Source organism: Balaenoptera ricei, chromosome 3, assembly GCF_028023285.1.
Source record: "Balaenoptera ricei isolate mBalRic1 chromosome 3, mBalRic1.hap2, whole genome shotgun sequence".
Classification (NCBI taxonomy): Eukaryota; Metazoa; Chordata; class Mammalia; order Artiodactyla; family Balaenopteridae; genus Balaenoptera; species Balaenoptera ricei.
In genome coordinates, this window is record NC_082641.1 from 123,751,653 (window position 1) to 123,767,889 (window position 16,237).

At 35.9% G+C, this 16,237-nt stretch overlaps 1 protein-coding gene across 7 annotated transcripts in view; it reads left to right on the forward strand.

Moving 5' to 3' along the window:
- TCERG1 (transcription elongation regulator 1) overlaps positions 1-16,237 on the forward strand; it is a 59,003-nt gene that overhangs the window by 5,430 nt on the left and 37,336 nt on the right. For 2 of the 7 annotated variants that reach the window (XR_009502409.1, XM_059917403.1), the window contains exons 2-9: positions 559-784; positions 3,009-3,161; positions 4,211-4,640; positions 4,951-5,070; positions 8,959-9,201; positions 13,438-13,500; positions 14,700-14,900; positions 15,627-15,739. Coding sequence is in view for 6 of the 7 variants with exons in the window: in XM_059917403.1 (XP_059773386.1) it covers positions 559-784; positions 3,009-3,161; positions 4,211-4,640; positions 4,951-5,070; positions 8,959-9,201; positions 13,438-13,500; positions 14,700-14,900; positions 15,627-15,739 (1,549 nt within the window). In the remaining variant the exon portion in view is untranslated. The remainder of the gene's footprint in view (positions 1-558; positions 785-3,008; positions 3,162-4,210; positions 4,641-4,950; positions 5,071-8,958; positions 9,202-13,437; positions 13,501-14,699; positions 14,901-15,626; positions 15,740-16,237) is intronic. The other 5 variants (XM_059917408.1, XM_059917406.1, XM_059917409.1 and 2 more) reach the window with 3 other exon arrangements.

Consider the following 16,237-nt stretch of genomic DNA (forward strand, 5'->3'; position numbering starts at 1 on the left):
CTTTATAGCATTTCTTCCCTCTAGTTTAGGATCCTGTCTAGAGTTGGTATTGTGTTGTCATGTCTCTTTGGCCTCTTTAATCTAGAACATTTCCACAGCCTTCCTTTGTCTTTTTTGTATAACATCAATATTTCTGAAGAATATACTCCCTGCTGCCCCCTTTCTAATAGAACATTCTTCATTTTGTGTTTGTCGAATAGCTCCTTACTAGATTGAGGTTATGCATTCTTGCCTGGAATAGGTAATGTTGTGTCCCTCTCAGTCACATTAGGTCAGTTTCTCTATTGCATAGGTGTTTTGTTCATCCTTCTTTGCAACTGTAAGAAACATGTGGGAAGATACTTTAAGACCATCCAAATAACCTCCCTCATCTAAATTTCCTCCTAGATTTGGTGTCCATTGATCATTCTTACTGATGCACTCTATTGCAGTGGTACAATATGACTTTCCAACTCTACTTGCTCTTAAGGGCTTTTAAAATTCGATGTAATTAGAGATTAGGAGTTACATTTTTGTTACATTGAGAAAGAAAAATTTGTTCATGGCTTTCCCACACAGGATGGCTCAACAGCAGGCCTTGAGGTTCCGAGGCCCAGCTCCCCCACCAAATGCAGTGATGCGAGGCCCACCACCTCTCATGCGACCTCCTCCACCTTTTGGTATGATGCGAGGCCCTCCTCCACCACCTCGGCCCCCATTTGGACGTCCTCCTTTTGATCCTAATATGCCACCAATGCCTCCTCCAGGAGGGATTCCTCCACCTATGGGCCCTCCACACCTCCAGGTAAAGAATATAGAGGTAGCTCTTTCTTTGTTGGCATTAGTGTCAATATTATATATGAGTTTTGCCTTTAAAACCTGCGTTCTTGGTTTTTTAGGAAAATGGGAACTAAAGAGAACATCCTTATATTAATGTGTTGCTCTAAAAGCACTGGTAACAATAATTAGTATGGAAATTCAGACTGGAAATGTATATGGTGATAGAAAAATGTATGTGTTAAGTTAGGATTGAATAAGGTAGTTCTAACCTGCCTTCGTCTCTGAGAATTGTCTTTAGTAATCCATCTTCTTTATGGGAAATGAAGTTTGAAATCTTATGTATAGAGTAGGGGAAATTTGTTTTCAGTGATACATATTGCAAGTAAATTTAAATATATATGTATGTATATTCCTGAGCAGTTCTCCCCAGAAATGATGCCTAGTATAGAATCTAGAAAGTGACAACAAACACATTTTTTAAGCACAATATTTGGATTTTTTTCCTTCCCCAGAAAAAAAAGTACGGTTATCTTACAATTTTAGAAATAGAATTGTTGTGGGATTTCTTTAAATAAAAACTTTTCTGGTGTTTTAACCTGAGGCATATATCCCTCTTAAGTGTAAATAGACCCAGTTATTGTCTGAAATGAGGTTATGAAGGTATCAACTCTCAAAAATACCTACTTTTGAGATTATATTCTTTTTGACTGAGTATGTTTCTGCGTTTTCTTAGTTTATTCAGCCTGTACCATTCTGAAACGAAATAAATACAGTAGTATCATCTCCCTTCTGTTAGCTTGGATAATCAAGAATGAACTTACTAAAAATAGAAAGAGATAATGAGCTACTGTTTAAGTGATGTTAACTCTGTTTCAATAGGGTTATATTTATGGAAGAAACACCAGGTTTTAATACTTTGCTTAGTAATTTTGTTGCCTTCCTAGTAATGAGCAGCCCCCCCCTTCCCCCACCCCCCTTAAACAAATTGTTAAATGGTTTTATGTTTTCTTCAGGATTAGAATAGGAAGTAACTTTTTGACCTGCTGACTGTGGTATAGCTTGTTACATGTGAATTTATTCTAATTTGTGCCTTTAATAGTTAAAGTCCTTGCAGAATATTATAAAATGTAATGGATTAATGTAACCCTCTAATGGAAGTATATCAGATGTTATAATGGGATACTTTCTAATGTTGTGATGCTTTTCTTGGTCTTGATGGATGATTGTGTGGTTTTATAGTAAATCCAAGTGATTTCCAGCTCCTGGTGCATGAGATACATTTGAGGTGGATATTTTATAGAACATGGGCCTGTGTGCTGATGCTTGAAAGACAGTGAGCTGAATCCAGAAAAACTGGAGTATGGAAAAGAAAACATTTTTAGGAAAATGAAATACAGTTGCACATTATTAGCATTATGTCAATTCCATTATCCAGATTAAGATGCTTTGGATAATTGAATTCTAATGTTACCTGTAGATTATAGAGGAAATCTTTTAATCCCTGTTCAAAATCTGTTTTCAAAATGGCTGACCTCTTTTCTGCTTTAGTGAGTAAGATATAGTGGTTACAGTTAAATTGTTTGGTTCAGGATCTTGGCTTGGGTCAGCAGTCGTCGAAGGAATTATCAGAGATAGTGTTGAATCAGTAATGAATGGTTCCAGGAGTTGTTTTTTTTTTTTTTTAACTATAATATATACCATTTAAATTCTCGTTTTCCCGAAAAGTAAAAGGGATAATTTTTTTTATTGTATCTTTTAAACTTACTGATGTTAACATCTTTGGTGAGCTACATTATTATTATTTGAAAAATAGGAAATGATGACTATTTTCCTAGCTAATATTCTTTTTTTTCTTGTAGGAAAAGAGAACAAAAGGTTAGGTATATCTGGTTTTTCCTTTTTAGTTATTGCTATGTTATTTGTAAATAAGAACCAGTTTTTTTCTTTTGAAAGTAATCTAGTGCCCAATGTATGAAATAGGCAGTTAAGGTATAAAGAACAAAGCAAAACTCACCCATAATGCTATAACCCAGAGATGACTATTGTTAGTATTTTGATGTACTTCTTTCTAGTCTGTTTAGTAATCATTTTTATTACAGAGAAACTTCTCTTACACAACCTAGATAAATGTATCTGAATTGACTATAAAACTAGTTTCTCTTACAGTGCTTTACTTTTGGGTAGAATTTAGTAATAATTTGAAGGAAAAAAGATAAACACAAGTGACATTACTTCTTGTGAATTAACAGAGACCACCTTTCATGCCTCCACCCATGGGAACCATGCCTCCTCCACCGGGTATGATGTTTCCACCAGGAATGCCTCCTGTGACTGCTCCTGGTACTCCAGCACTGCCTCCTACTGAGGAGATATGGGTTGAAAATAAAACTCCAGATGGGAAGGTAAATTATAAAATGTATTTAGGTTGTTAACTTCTTAGTAACAGAAGAGTAAAACAGGAGTTCTGGCAGATTGAGATCAGTGACTGTATCTTTGCCAATTAAGAATGAGCCTTGGGTAAGCCAGGGTGGGGCAGGACTCCTGGAAAGGCTCACTGGATTGGACTTATGCACAGACATAAGGTGGCCTGGAGCACTTACATAGGTTTGCCTATGATTCTGGAAGCCTGTATTTTAAATATGTGCTTTGGGTCCCCAAAACAGCCCTCAGGTTTAGTGTTTGCTAGGAGAACTCACAGGACTCAGCATGTAGTTGTATTTGCAGCTAAGACTAATTACAGAGAAAAGATACAAAGCAGAACCAGCAAAGAGAAAGAGGTGCATGGGCTGCAGTCTGGAGCAACCAAGCACAAGCCTTCTGGAGTCCTTTCAGTGGAATCATATAGAATGTGTTTAATTCCTGCGACATGGCATTGTGAACACACAGGTGAAGTGTTGTTTGCTGGGAAAGCTCTCCTGAGCTGAGGAGTCGAGGGTTTTCATTGGGGACTGGTCCCATATCTGGCACCATCTGCCCGGCACATACCAAATTCCAGACTCCCAGAAGGAAGGCATGTATTCAGCATAAACTGCATTGTTTGCATAAACAGTTTAAACATAATGAGCCATTCTTATCGGTTAGGGAATGATGGGAACCCTCCTGAAATCTAAGTTTCCAGATGCCAGCCAAGGACCAACATTGTGGGCAGGGCTTTCTAAGGATAGCAGTCTCAGGCCCGCTATGTTAACTTTGTGCACAAAATATAACCTTGGTTCTCCTTTTTTGGTGTGTGTTAAAAATATAGTGTGCTCATTATAGAAAACTGGGGGGAAGGAAAAAAGGAGTGAAAAATTACCTTTAGTCTCATCATATACAAACAGCCAACTTTGATGTACTTTCTGTTTTCTAAGGTTTTTTTTTAATACTGTTTAAGACAAAATATAGTTGTATTATTGTTTATAAATGATAGTTGGCAGATTCTTTGATACTGATGATTTTGCTTTCTCTGCAGGTTTATTATTACAATGCTCGGACACGTGAATCTGCATGGACCAAGCCAGACGGAGTTAAGGTTATTCAGCAGTCAGAACTGACACCTATGCTTGCAGCCCAGGCCCAGGTTCAGGCCCAAGCCCAGGCCCAGGCCCAGGCCCAGGCCCAGGCACAGGCACAAGCTCAAGCTCAAGCTCAAGCTCAAGCTCAAGCGCAGGCCCAGGCACAAGCGCAAGCGCAGGCACAGGCACAGGCTCAGGCCCAGGCCCAGGCCCAGGCCCAGGCCCAGGCCCAGGTGCAGGCGCAAGTGCAAGCACAAGCAGTGGGAGCTTCCACCCCTACAACCAGTAGCCCAGCACCTGCGGTATCCACTTCAACGTCATCATCAACCCCATCCTCTACCACTTCTACCACAACAACTGCCTCTTCAGTTTCGCAGACAGTATCAAGTGAGTACTAGTCAGCATGTGTTTTCATTTAGGGGCTAGAGAAATGGACAAGTGGGAATGCATTCCAAAATGATCCTAGTGTTTTAGGTATTATCCTTGATGTTATTTAAAATATGTTTTTGACATTAAGACTTCTGGCTAAAAAGAACAGAAATTTACATTAGTAGAAGAAATTATTTGCTCAGTTGAAATTCATGAAGCTAAACTGGGGAAGTATAGAGTTAGCTATTCAACTTGGCCAACAGTAATGCTGGGTGATGTGGGGTTTGCAGAATAAGTGTAAGTCTTGGCCCCTGCCCCTATCTTGCAGAGTTTCCAGTTTTTCTAATTGAGGAGGCAAGAATAATGCATGTGAAACAATTAGAGAATAGCGTGCAAAGTTATGCAGCGAAAATAGAAGATATAAGAATTCAAGAAAACGGAGAGACAAGTGAGTGGACTACATGGGTATTGAGGTTTATCATAAAGGATGTGTGATAGGATTTGAATAGGTTCAAAGTTTCGGAGAGGTGTTTCAGGTAGTGGGAAACGTAGATCAGGAAATGAGGATAAATATAGTTTATGAATTGTTAGGTGGGAGGATTTATATTGGTTAATATATTGAATAAGAGACCAGGTTATGAAGAGTTTTAAGAACCAGGCAAATGGGTGAGGCAGGCAGGCACTAGGCGGTCTATATGAATGCAGTATTCTGGAAGATTTTTATGGCACTCGTTTTTTGGGTAGTGTTGAAATCAGGAAAACTTAGGAACTTTTCAGTAATCTTGTTCAGAGGTAGATGGGTCCCAGAATGGGATGCAGGCAGATGAAATGTGGAGTTGTGTTAGAAGCAGTTCGAAAGGTAAGAGAATTTTCAGGTATGAAGACACAGAGGCCCGAAGGTTACATCTTTTTTATAAAGATGAGAGACAATTAATAGATTTCAGGGATGAGGAGAGAAGAATATTAATTTGCTTAAAAGATTGTCATTAATATTTATGCTACTAGTTCTGGGTTTTATTTTGTTTTTGTTTTTGTTTTTTGATATAAGTATGCTGCTACTTTTTCTACAGGCTGAGATTGAGCCCCCAAATATTTAAATAATTTTATTGATTTGATTATTTATTATGATACTGGCATGAAGATACATAGTTATCCCTACAAGGCGATTATAATTTAGATTATTTTGCTACCTGGACAATGGGTGAGAATTAAAAAAAAAAAAGCTGTCTCTCTTCCCTCCCCCAGTAGCTTCAGGGACTAGGGAATTATTAGTGTATATTACCTTGTAAGAAATACGTACATGAGAGAAATTTAGTCATACTACTAAATTTAAATTCAAATTTGATTTTATTTTATTGACGTGAGTAGTAACCGAAGAAGTAAGGTACATGTGATACGGAGACAGTTTTTTTAAAGGCCCTATTTGATATTTTTTAGAGGGCTTGGGAGAAAATGTACTTAATAGGAAGATGTAAATAATGCTTTATAGGATTCTTGTAGCTAAGTTGAATTCTGAAAATACAGATTAACAGTGATACTAGCTAGTTGGTTGAGGATCTTTGCCTTTTTATAGGCAAATGCTTCTAAAACCTGTGGGGCAAGGCAGAAAACAGTCAGTTTTTATGGGGTACTTGTGGTGGTGATGGGAAAAGGAGATTAATTAAAAGCAGTGTGGTTCTACGTGGAGGCTCTGTGTTGCTTCTGTTTTGTTCCCTGCCTCTTCGGAAGGAAAAATAGTAGTACTTTGTTTTAAGGGAGGTGGGTAGCCAAAAACTTTTAACTGTTCTCTTTGTATTCCATTTCCATATCGGAGTGGTCTATCAGTAGGCCCATAGGTATCTTGTCATTACCAACCGTTCTATTCAGAATTCCTGTTTTTCATTTTTTGTACTACCCTTCAGTGATAGGGAGGCCTTTATTCTAAGAACAGAATAGCAAAATCTTGTTCTTTTTACTGCGTTTAAACATCAATTTTGATGTTGTCTTTCTGAGTATTCCTGATAGCTGTTTTTATTTCGCTTGATTCAGTGTCAAGAAGTGTTATCAGTCTTAATGTTTCTCCATCTGTTAGAGGTAGTCACTTGTCTTTTTTAGTTAAGATCTGAGGCTGGATTAGTAGTATATTTTGAGGTCTAGTGTTACACTAGTCATTTTAGCAAATGGAGTTAGTAGGAATTTACCTACTATAAAGTCCTAGCTACCATTCTCCCAGCCTCCCAGGTAGTTCTTTTGTTGCCTTTGTCCCTTTTCTCTCATGACGCATGGCAACTAATCAGATTCAGAAAATCCTGTGTCAGCAAGAGGAATAGGTTGAGTGCATACTTTTTGCCATCTCCATTTGGTGTTCCTTTCCCCCTGAAATTTGATGCCTTTGTAACTCATTTTATTTTCCTGACTCAGTACTTTGTATTGTGAGTTTAGCAAATATTACTAAATACTATTACCATGATTTTTTAAAAAATGTAATTCTGTGAACTGCAGTGTAAACCTGTGGGTAAATTGAACTAAAAATTAAGGAATTTATATTTTAACCTCAGTTGAGCATAAACTCATTTTATCCTGTGCAAGTTTGTGAAAAATGCTGATGAAATCCTCCTCAGGGAAGTTGGGAAGAATAACTTGATATATTTTCAGCCACTGCAGTAGATTACAAATGCTAAATGGTATATGTATGGGACTGGGCAAATGTTGCATGTAATTTGTATTTTTCATACTGTTATAAAATTATATTAATATGATACTGTACCCTAAGGCTAGGTCTATGCTAGACCACCAATTCATTCCTGGGCCCCTGAAGATACTTGTTTGGCCCTGCTGTCTATTTAGCCAAGGTGAGTCCCTCATTAACAAGTATGAAATTGCTGACATCTTCCCAGCCTAAGTGAGTTTTTCATTGTTAGGAGCTGAAGGAAAGACAGTGAGAAATTTTTTCAGTTGGATTATTGGGTGGTTTGCATTAAACAGTGTGCTTTTCCTTAGAATAAAATTGGCATAAAGATTGGGAAAGCACTGTTTTACTTAATTTGATAAATTCATTCTTATTCCAATATAGGTAAAGTTTGGCATTTTTCTTTATATCAAGATAAAGTATTAGTTACCAATGAATTATGAAAATGAATTTTGTTTTGGAACTGGATGGGTTGTGAATAAATAACAAAAAATGTTTTGTAATATTTGAGAACTGAAACTTAAAAAAAAGGAAATACGAATTTTAAATATTTCGGGGGTCACAAAGTGTGATGACTAGGGATGAGATGTTTTATTTTTGATATTTAAAAATAACATATTAGCAGAACCAAATTATCCTGAATTTCACATTTTGCTGGTCTCTCACACTGGAAACCTGAGGGTTTTTTTTTCTTTTTTTACCTTTTTCTTTTGAAATAATTATAGAGAAACCCAAGTCGTTTTTGACTCCATTTGTTCATATCCAGTCAGTCATTAGTTATTGCATACCTTTTTCTCTCTGTTCTTCCTTGCTTGGACAACTCCAGATATGTTGAAATTGATTTTCCCACCTCTGTTCTTCCTTTTCTTCCTATGCATCCGCCAGGTTAATTCATCAAATGAACAGTGATTGTTACTCTTCCATAAAGAAACCTTCATTCTACCTCCCCCACATCCCTTTTACATTCATGAAGTCACATAAATAACACGTGAATGCATTCTTATAAAAAAAAAATCAAACTCTAACGAAGCATGTGTAGTAAAAAGTAAAAGGTGTACACAGATACGTTTTGGTGTTCATTCTTTTAGATCATTTCTCTACGTTTACATAAGTTCTTCCCTTTCCCTACCCAATCAAGTGCAGACTCCTTAGTCATCTGTTCAAGGTCTCCCACTTTATGCCTCTGGCCTGCCTTTCCAGCTGTAACTCACTGGTTCTGTTGGTATGCCTAGTGTTTTACTAGTTGACTGCTTGTCTTCTGTTTTCTAAACAATACCTTGTTGTCCCCTACTCTTTGCTTTTACTCACTTTTCTCACCACTTGCTTATTTTCTCCTTTCACTTTGTCATTTTCCTTGTTGAAATCCTAATCTTTCAAGGCCTATCACCACAGTATAAAATTTTCTGTACCGTCTCACAGTAAGAAATGGTCTTTGGGTCTTGAGTTACACTCCTATACATTTATCCCATTTCACTTTGTGTTTTAGTTATTGTTTATGTTTCATTTAACTATTTTCAAGCTTCTTGAAGACAGAGACCTTGTTATAAATTCCTTGCAGTGCATGGAATGGGCCCTAAATACTTACATACTGAATGAGTGAATGATGAATGAATATAGTAAAATGGTTTAAGAAGGAGTGATACATATTTCTGTTTTATCTTTTATCAGCACCCACAACACAAGATCAGACCCCAAGTTCTGCTGTTTCAGTTGCCACGCCTACAGTTAGTGTTTCAACTCCTGCTCCTACAGCCACACCTGTGCAAACCGTTCCTCAGCCGCACCCCCAGGCGTTACCTCCTGCCGTTCCTCATTCAGTACCTCAGCCAGCAGCAGCAATACCTGCTTTTCCACCCGTAATGGTACCTCCATTTCGTGTTCCCCTTCCTGGCATGCCAATTCCACTTCCAGGTAAACCAATAGATTATAATAGTTTTTCCAGCTATGTTTTCATATTGTCAGTTAGTTTGTTCTCATGTGTCTGTTGCATTTGAAATTTGCCTTGAATCTCACTTGTTTGAAACATTTTTGAAAGATTCATGGCTAACTGCAATATTTTTCTCTTCAGTTTTGGTAAATGTCCTTTTCTGTTGTTGTTGTTTACATGTCTTAAAATTAGAGCCACATTTAAAGCAACACTCATTTTGGATAATGGCCCCAATGAATTGAAAATGATCATCTTTTTGTGTAAATATGTTCTAAATGCAATATTTTAAGAGATTGAGTGTATGAAGTTGAGAAATCACAGGTCACAAGAAGTAACACAAGTTAAGTGATTTCTGTATCATACATTGGCCTAAGCACTTTACATGGAACAATTCGTTTAATTTTCACAACCATCTTATGAGGTAGATACACACACAGGTTAAGTTACTTGCCCGTGGTCACGTAGCTAATAAGTGATGGTGTTGGGGTTTGAGTCTGGGCACTCCAGAGCCAAAAATCATGCTCATAATAATTCCGTTTTACTGAAAAGAAAATGTGAGTCACTTAACTTTAAAAAAATCATCTAAAACAAAGCATAAGTTTCCCTTGTAACAATTGTGAAGTAGAACAGGCACCATTTTAACGTTTAAATAATTATGGTGAGTTCATGTGTTTTATTTTTTTAGGGGAAATCATTTCAACTAGAGAAGGAATTAAAAGATTGTGGAGTAGAATTTTTCCCATAGGGATTAAACAGTGGTAGTGTTTGGCATCGTAATTTGAGTGTGTTTGCTGTTGTCAAACATACTTACTCCTTAATCCATGGTCCGTTCTCCTAGAATTACAGTTGAAAATGTTGACGCCTTAGAGACGTCAAGCTCACAAGGCTAGTTTGCAGCAAAGATGAATAGAACCTAGGCCTCTTATCTCCTAATTTCACACTCCTTCCACTATGATTGCTGCTTTATTGTACTAGTTTTTGTGTAAGAATAGGGTTGTGATACAGCTATTTCTTAGATTTGCACACATTTTAATTATCACATTGTCTATTTCCTCGTAACTACTTCGAAAAGAACACTTTCCTATATTACACCTTAGCAAGAAAGAAACCAAAAATTTAAGAATTAGTGGGTTTTTTGGAAAACCTTTTTACATATTGTCGATATAGTGTTAGGTAATTAAATGACCAGTATGTGATGTTTAAGAAACCGAAATCATTTAAAAGTAAGAAGAAAATAAAAAATGTTTTCTCTAATACTAGGGATTACCCTTTTTCAAAATTAAATTTAAGATTAAGCAACTGATACTTTCCTCTTTGGATATACTCTTTGTAGAAAATTAAGTGATGAATGGATAAAAGCTTGACATTTGTCATAACCTCTTGCAATCTTGGTCTGCTTTAGGGTCAGGGACAGTGTTAAGACCAGATCCTGGATTCTGAGTGATCATAAGGAGCTGAGGTTGTTAATTCTGTAGAGAGAAGATTGAGAGGTAGCATAATAACATATATGAGGTATTGGAAAGGCTGTTGTCTAAAAGGACTTTGGTTTTGCTTTAGAGGTTCTTAATAGGACCAGTGGGTGAAAGAGTAGCAAAATTTATGTCTGTAGAAAGTGGAATTTTGTCACAGTAAAATCCCTTCAGTTATAGCTGTCTTTGGATGTCTTGGTCTTCTCTGGTCCTCACCCCACCGTTAAATTTTAGAACAGATGGTAACCGTTTGTGTTACCAGATGAGGTAGTACCTATGAAGTTTGGCAGTAAAAGGCATTTAATAAATGGCAGCCACTAATGATATTTTGTAGGTCAGTTGGAAGAGAACCTGAGTTAGATAATCTGTAAAATTTTATGCAAGATACCAGAGATTCTTTGGAGAGGGAACTAATGTTTTATAGAAAGTAATATTTGTTTTATATAGTGAGGCATCTTAGATATTAGAATTCGTTCATTTTCTCATTTCCCCTTTTAATTCAGTCATCTAAGGTACTTTAGTAAAAAAACGAATGGAAAAGAAGACCTGTTTTTCTCCTCCCCAAATCTTTGGTTTTATGTATAATGCCATCTATCTCTGTTTTTCCTTTTTTATATCAATTCAACAGTAAGGTAAACAGGAGGAATTTGGATGTAATTTATCTTGGAGCCTTATATTCTATTTGAAATAGCAATGTATGGTGCTAATGAGGATGATTAAAGAAGGGATAGTCAAACAAGATGAAGAAAAGGAGTGGAAGAGTTAGGTAAAATATAGGAGTAAGAGGTGGAGTTGGGGATAGTGAATTGGATTAGGATTACAGGATTTCTACTTCTTAGTCTGTAAAATCTTATTTGGAATTTTAAGAAGCTTATGGTCAGTGACATCAGGATTATCCAGAATTCTAAATGGAATTTTCTAATTTCCTGGTAGAATATAATTTGAGGGTAGAGTTGTAGGAAAATTGAACAAATGCTCCTTTTTAAAGAATGTTAAAAATTTAGATGTTTGGTTATTTTGTGAGTCTTCATGATATGCATATAGTCACCCTTAGAAAACCTTAAGTTGGTCTTTTTAACATGAGAAGAAACAGACATGTCCTTTTATTATGGCCTATAATGTTGATAGTCAAATACAAGAGTTCTGTGTTGGCGCAGCTGATATTTAACAATGGCAATTAGGCCTAAACATGAATATATTTGACTTTCTTCTGTTTAAGTTATATAGTTGAAATTACTTATTAGGGGATGGTTTTGGAGAACAGTCTTTGAGAGTAAAGTTCATATAGTCTAAGAATTGAATTTCTAGTGCTGACTTAGTAGGCTCAGTGATCCTGCAGATAGCAGTATTTATACTAATTTAAACCTAATATATGCTGTAACTTCCTTAATCAAACGAATTTTTCCATTGCTTTCTTTAAACATTATGGAAAATAAAACTATACATATAACTTTACTCAGCATACTTTTTTGATCCAGTGCGTTTGTTTTAGTTTCATTGTTAATAGAAAGTTTAGCTTTAATATTTTTACTTAAAATAGTAATTAAGAAATTAAGGCACTTTTCAAAAATTGGCAGTATTTTGTGTGTGTGTGCGCGTGAACATAGGTATGTTATTTACAAATGCAAGGGTTTAATTTAATTTTTGTCTCTGAATTAGGAAAAATTTATTTTTATGTACTTTAGTGGGGAAAAGAATTTATTACTTTTAATTTTTATCAGTACCAAAATAGGTTTAGTTTTTTTTTTAGCCAAAACAAATAGAAAATAAAATTTAACTTCCCAACCCTTTGCCTTCAGCCTTTTCCTTTAAAAGTTTTAAAAAATTCACTCTTAATTTTGATTTTCCTCAATTAATCAGTCTTAGTTTTCCAGCTTTTCCTTTCATTCCCTTTTTATCACCATTGTAATGCATCATGATGAGTCTTCATTCTTCTAAGAACTGTACGTAATTTCCATTCTTTAATACAAGTGCTACTCCTTTAGCTGGCTTAAACGATTGAGGTTTCTAAAGTAATCAGCCCATGTAGTCATAAATGATACTAAAGGGGCTGTCTTCTTCTTAATTTGTTAGCCTGCCCCCACAGTGTTCCAAGCCCATGGCATTCCATACAGCAGGCACTACACATGGATATTTTGTCATTAGTTGAATGCTACCCTCCTCTTCATCTTTGCCCTTTTATTTGAAGTATTATTTGCAGTGGTATATTTGGATCTGTCTCATACTTTATTTTCTTCCTTTTCCTCCCGCCCCTCTTTGTCCTATCTTACTCTTCTTCTACTTCTGCATGGTTATGCTCCATGCCTCTGCTTTTGCATGTAGTTCCCACTTAGCAGCAGCACAGAGAAAGTGTCTTGTTAGTGTCATGCTGCGTCTGCCTTTCACTGGTGTCTTAAGCAGCATGGGTTTGATGTCCTGTGGGAAAATGTCCCACATGAAAACATGAAAACTTGTTATGCATATGTAATGAAGGGGCTTTCCTTTGTTGAATTTAAACTCTTGAGACTCCTTCAGATATTATCAGCTGGTTTGATAAAAAGGTAATTGATGCTATAATTTAGAATTAGTTATCATTGGATTTGGCACCACTTCCCACAAAATGTCAAACAAAAAGAAATTCTACTCCATCCTTGGTCTTTTTCATTGGAAATAACATTCTAAATTGTAGTGGTAAATTATTTCCCTGAATCCCAGTGGTAGCCGACATACAATGGCAGCTTTCCAACGTATGCTTGCTTATCCATTTTACAGGTGTAGCAATGATGCAAATAGTCAGCTGCCCGTATGTAAAGACAGTCGCTACCACCAAGACCGGTAATTTTTAAAACCATCTTAGTTTGTTTTGTCTGTAAGTTGGCATGGTAGTGAATGTTGTTGTTTATCCTTTTATTTATTTATTTTGCCCAAGTGAGTGGATTTTTTTATATTTTTCTTTTTAATGAGCAGTATAAATGCAGTTGTCATATTTGGCCAACACTTAATTTTCCCAATTGCCTGTAGTATTAGCTTCGTTGGTTCACAAAAGCAAATAAGGTCAAATCACTTTATATCTTAATTTTTGTAATAAGTGTAAACAACTTCATTCTCATATTCATAACATTTAATTTTATTTTTTGACGTGTTTTTAAGTTAAATATAAAAAAATCATTTCCATGTGTAAAGTGATGTGATTATGCTTGCATGCTAGTGAGTATATGTGTGTGAATATTTGTGTGTATAGTATAAATTTGCATTTTAAAGTTACTGAAGTTAATTACCTGAAACTTAAATTCTAATATAGGATTTGAGGGTTTTTTTTTTCAATTTTGATTCACATTTTTGATTATTTTATTTATAATACCAGCTTGTTTAGCTGTCTGGTGAAAAATATAAATCTTGGCTTATCTTTTAAAAAAAAAAAAAAGAAACATTGCTCTCTTTCCGGAAAAGAATAAACTGTCAAAGAGTTTACAGGCATATCTCACTTAATCACTTAGTATATTAAAGTTGATTTGATAATAAACTCAGTCATTTACTTTATTTTTACTTATTTATTTTTTCAGTCATTTACTTTAAAGTAGAATTCATATCCTTTTTAGGTACCTTAGAACAAGAAAACAATTTTGCCTCAGGAAATATGCTTAGTAAATGTGCTTGTTGCCTTGATTTCATTAGAATTTGAGGAAATTCTTTATAAAAATATATTTCTATTAATAAGTAGAGAATATACCATTATTTTTATAATTTATTATGTTATAATTTATTAAGATTTCACTTATAGTTGTGACCCAAATTTCTGACTGTTCTTAAGGTACTTCTTGGGTTCAATTTCTGAACCTAATTGAATTTAGGCATTAGAAGTAAGCCAGGGATATAGATTTAAGTAATTAAATCATAATTTATATGATTTTTTTTGTTTCAACTGGCTCATTCATTATTAATGTTTAATAGAAAGATTTAGCTCATATCTTAAAGCTTTATTTTGTATCACAATTTGATACTTGGATCTAATTTTTTTATTATTCTTCTTCTAGGTGTATTGCCAGGAATGGCCCCTCCTATTGTACCCATGATACACCCCCAGGTTGCTATTGCAGCTTCACCTGCTACCTTAGCTGGAGCAACAGCAGTTTCTGAGTGGACTGAATATAAAACAGCAGATGGGAAGACATATTATTATAATAATAGAACATTAGAATCAACCTGGGAAAAACCCCAAGAGCTAAAGGAAAAAGGTATAGTTTTAATGACGTGGTGGGACATAGTATAAATAGAAATGCTATTTGAAATTCTGAGTTAATTCCTTTTTTAAAACGTTTGAGGGATTTTCTAGTTACATAGTGTTGGATTATTTATTTCCTCTGAATTGATAAATATGTATTTATTTAAAAAGCCAGTTCTTCTACTTACGTGTTTGTCCATCACTTTATCATCTGGAGAAGTTAAATTATATGTACACACTAATATATATATTTTACTCTTGTCAGGAATTGCATAATTATTCTACTGAATAATTATCGTTATCATTATTGAGATTGATAGTAATGATCAGGAAGGAATGTGTTTATTGTATGTGTTCTGAAGAAAAACTTTAGGCTGTTGGAATCTTGGGGGAAGAGGACTCATAATTTTCTATTTCACAAGTCCCTGTTTCTGTTTTTTAGTATGTTATCCCTTTCAGCAGAATGAATGATTGCTACAAATGATATGTGAATGACCTGAAAGACTTTATGTCCCTCTGAAATCCTAGTAGTTCTTTTCTGCTGACAGTTTCCTAATTGGTATAGCAAGGTATTTGAAGTTGAACATTACATTAGGTTCAAATCAATGATATTACAAGGAAGAACATTTTATTTTTGTGGTTAATAACTAGAAATGGAATATCTTAACTGCTTAGTCTCTGAAAGTTCATCAGAAGTTACATCAGAACCACTGTGTGATGTTATCTCAATTTTTAATAGAAAAATTAGAGGAGAAGATTAAAGAGCCAATTAAAGAACCTTCTGAAGAACCTCTGCCAATGGAGACGGAGGAGGAGGATCCTAAAGAAGAGCCAATAAAGGAGATAAAAGAGGTAAAGGGCCATTACCTGTTTCCCTGGGAGCCGGCATTGATTGTTGGGTGCAGTTTACTTGTAACTGAAAATCCATTTGCTGTAGTTTCATTTTTATTTTTTATAAATGTATTTTATTTTTGGCTGTGTTGGGTCTTCGTTGCTGTGCGCGGGCTTTCTCTAGTTGCAGCGAGCGGCGGCTACTCTTTGTTGCAGTGCGTGGGCTTCTCATTGCGGTGGCTTCTGTTGTTGCAGAGCACGGGCCCTAGGCGCGTGGGCTTCAGTAGTTGCGGCATGCGGGATCAGTAGTTGTGGCTCGCGGGCTCTAGAGCGCAGGCTCAGTAGTTGTGGCGCACGGGCTTAGTTGCTCTGCGGCATGTGAGACCTTCCCGGACCAGGGCTCGAACCCGAGTCCCCTGCAGTGGCAGGCGGATTCTTAACCACTGTGCCACCAGGGAAACCCATTTGCTGTAGTTTTAGATAATTGCTGTAAATCTGACCTGAAATTTTAGGGTTCTT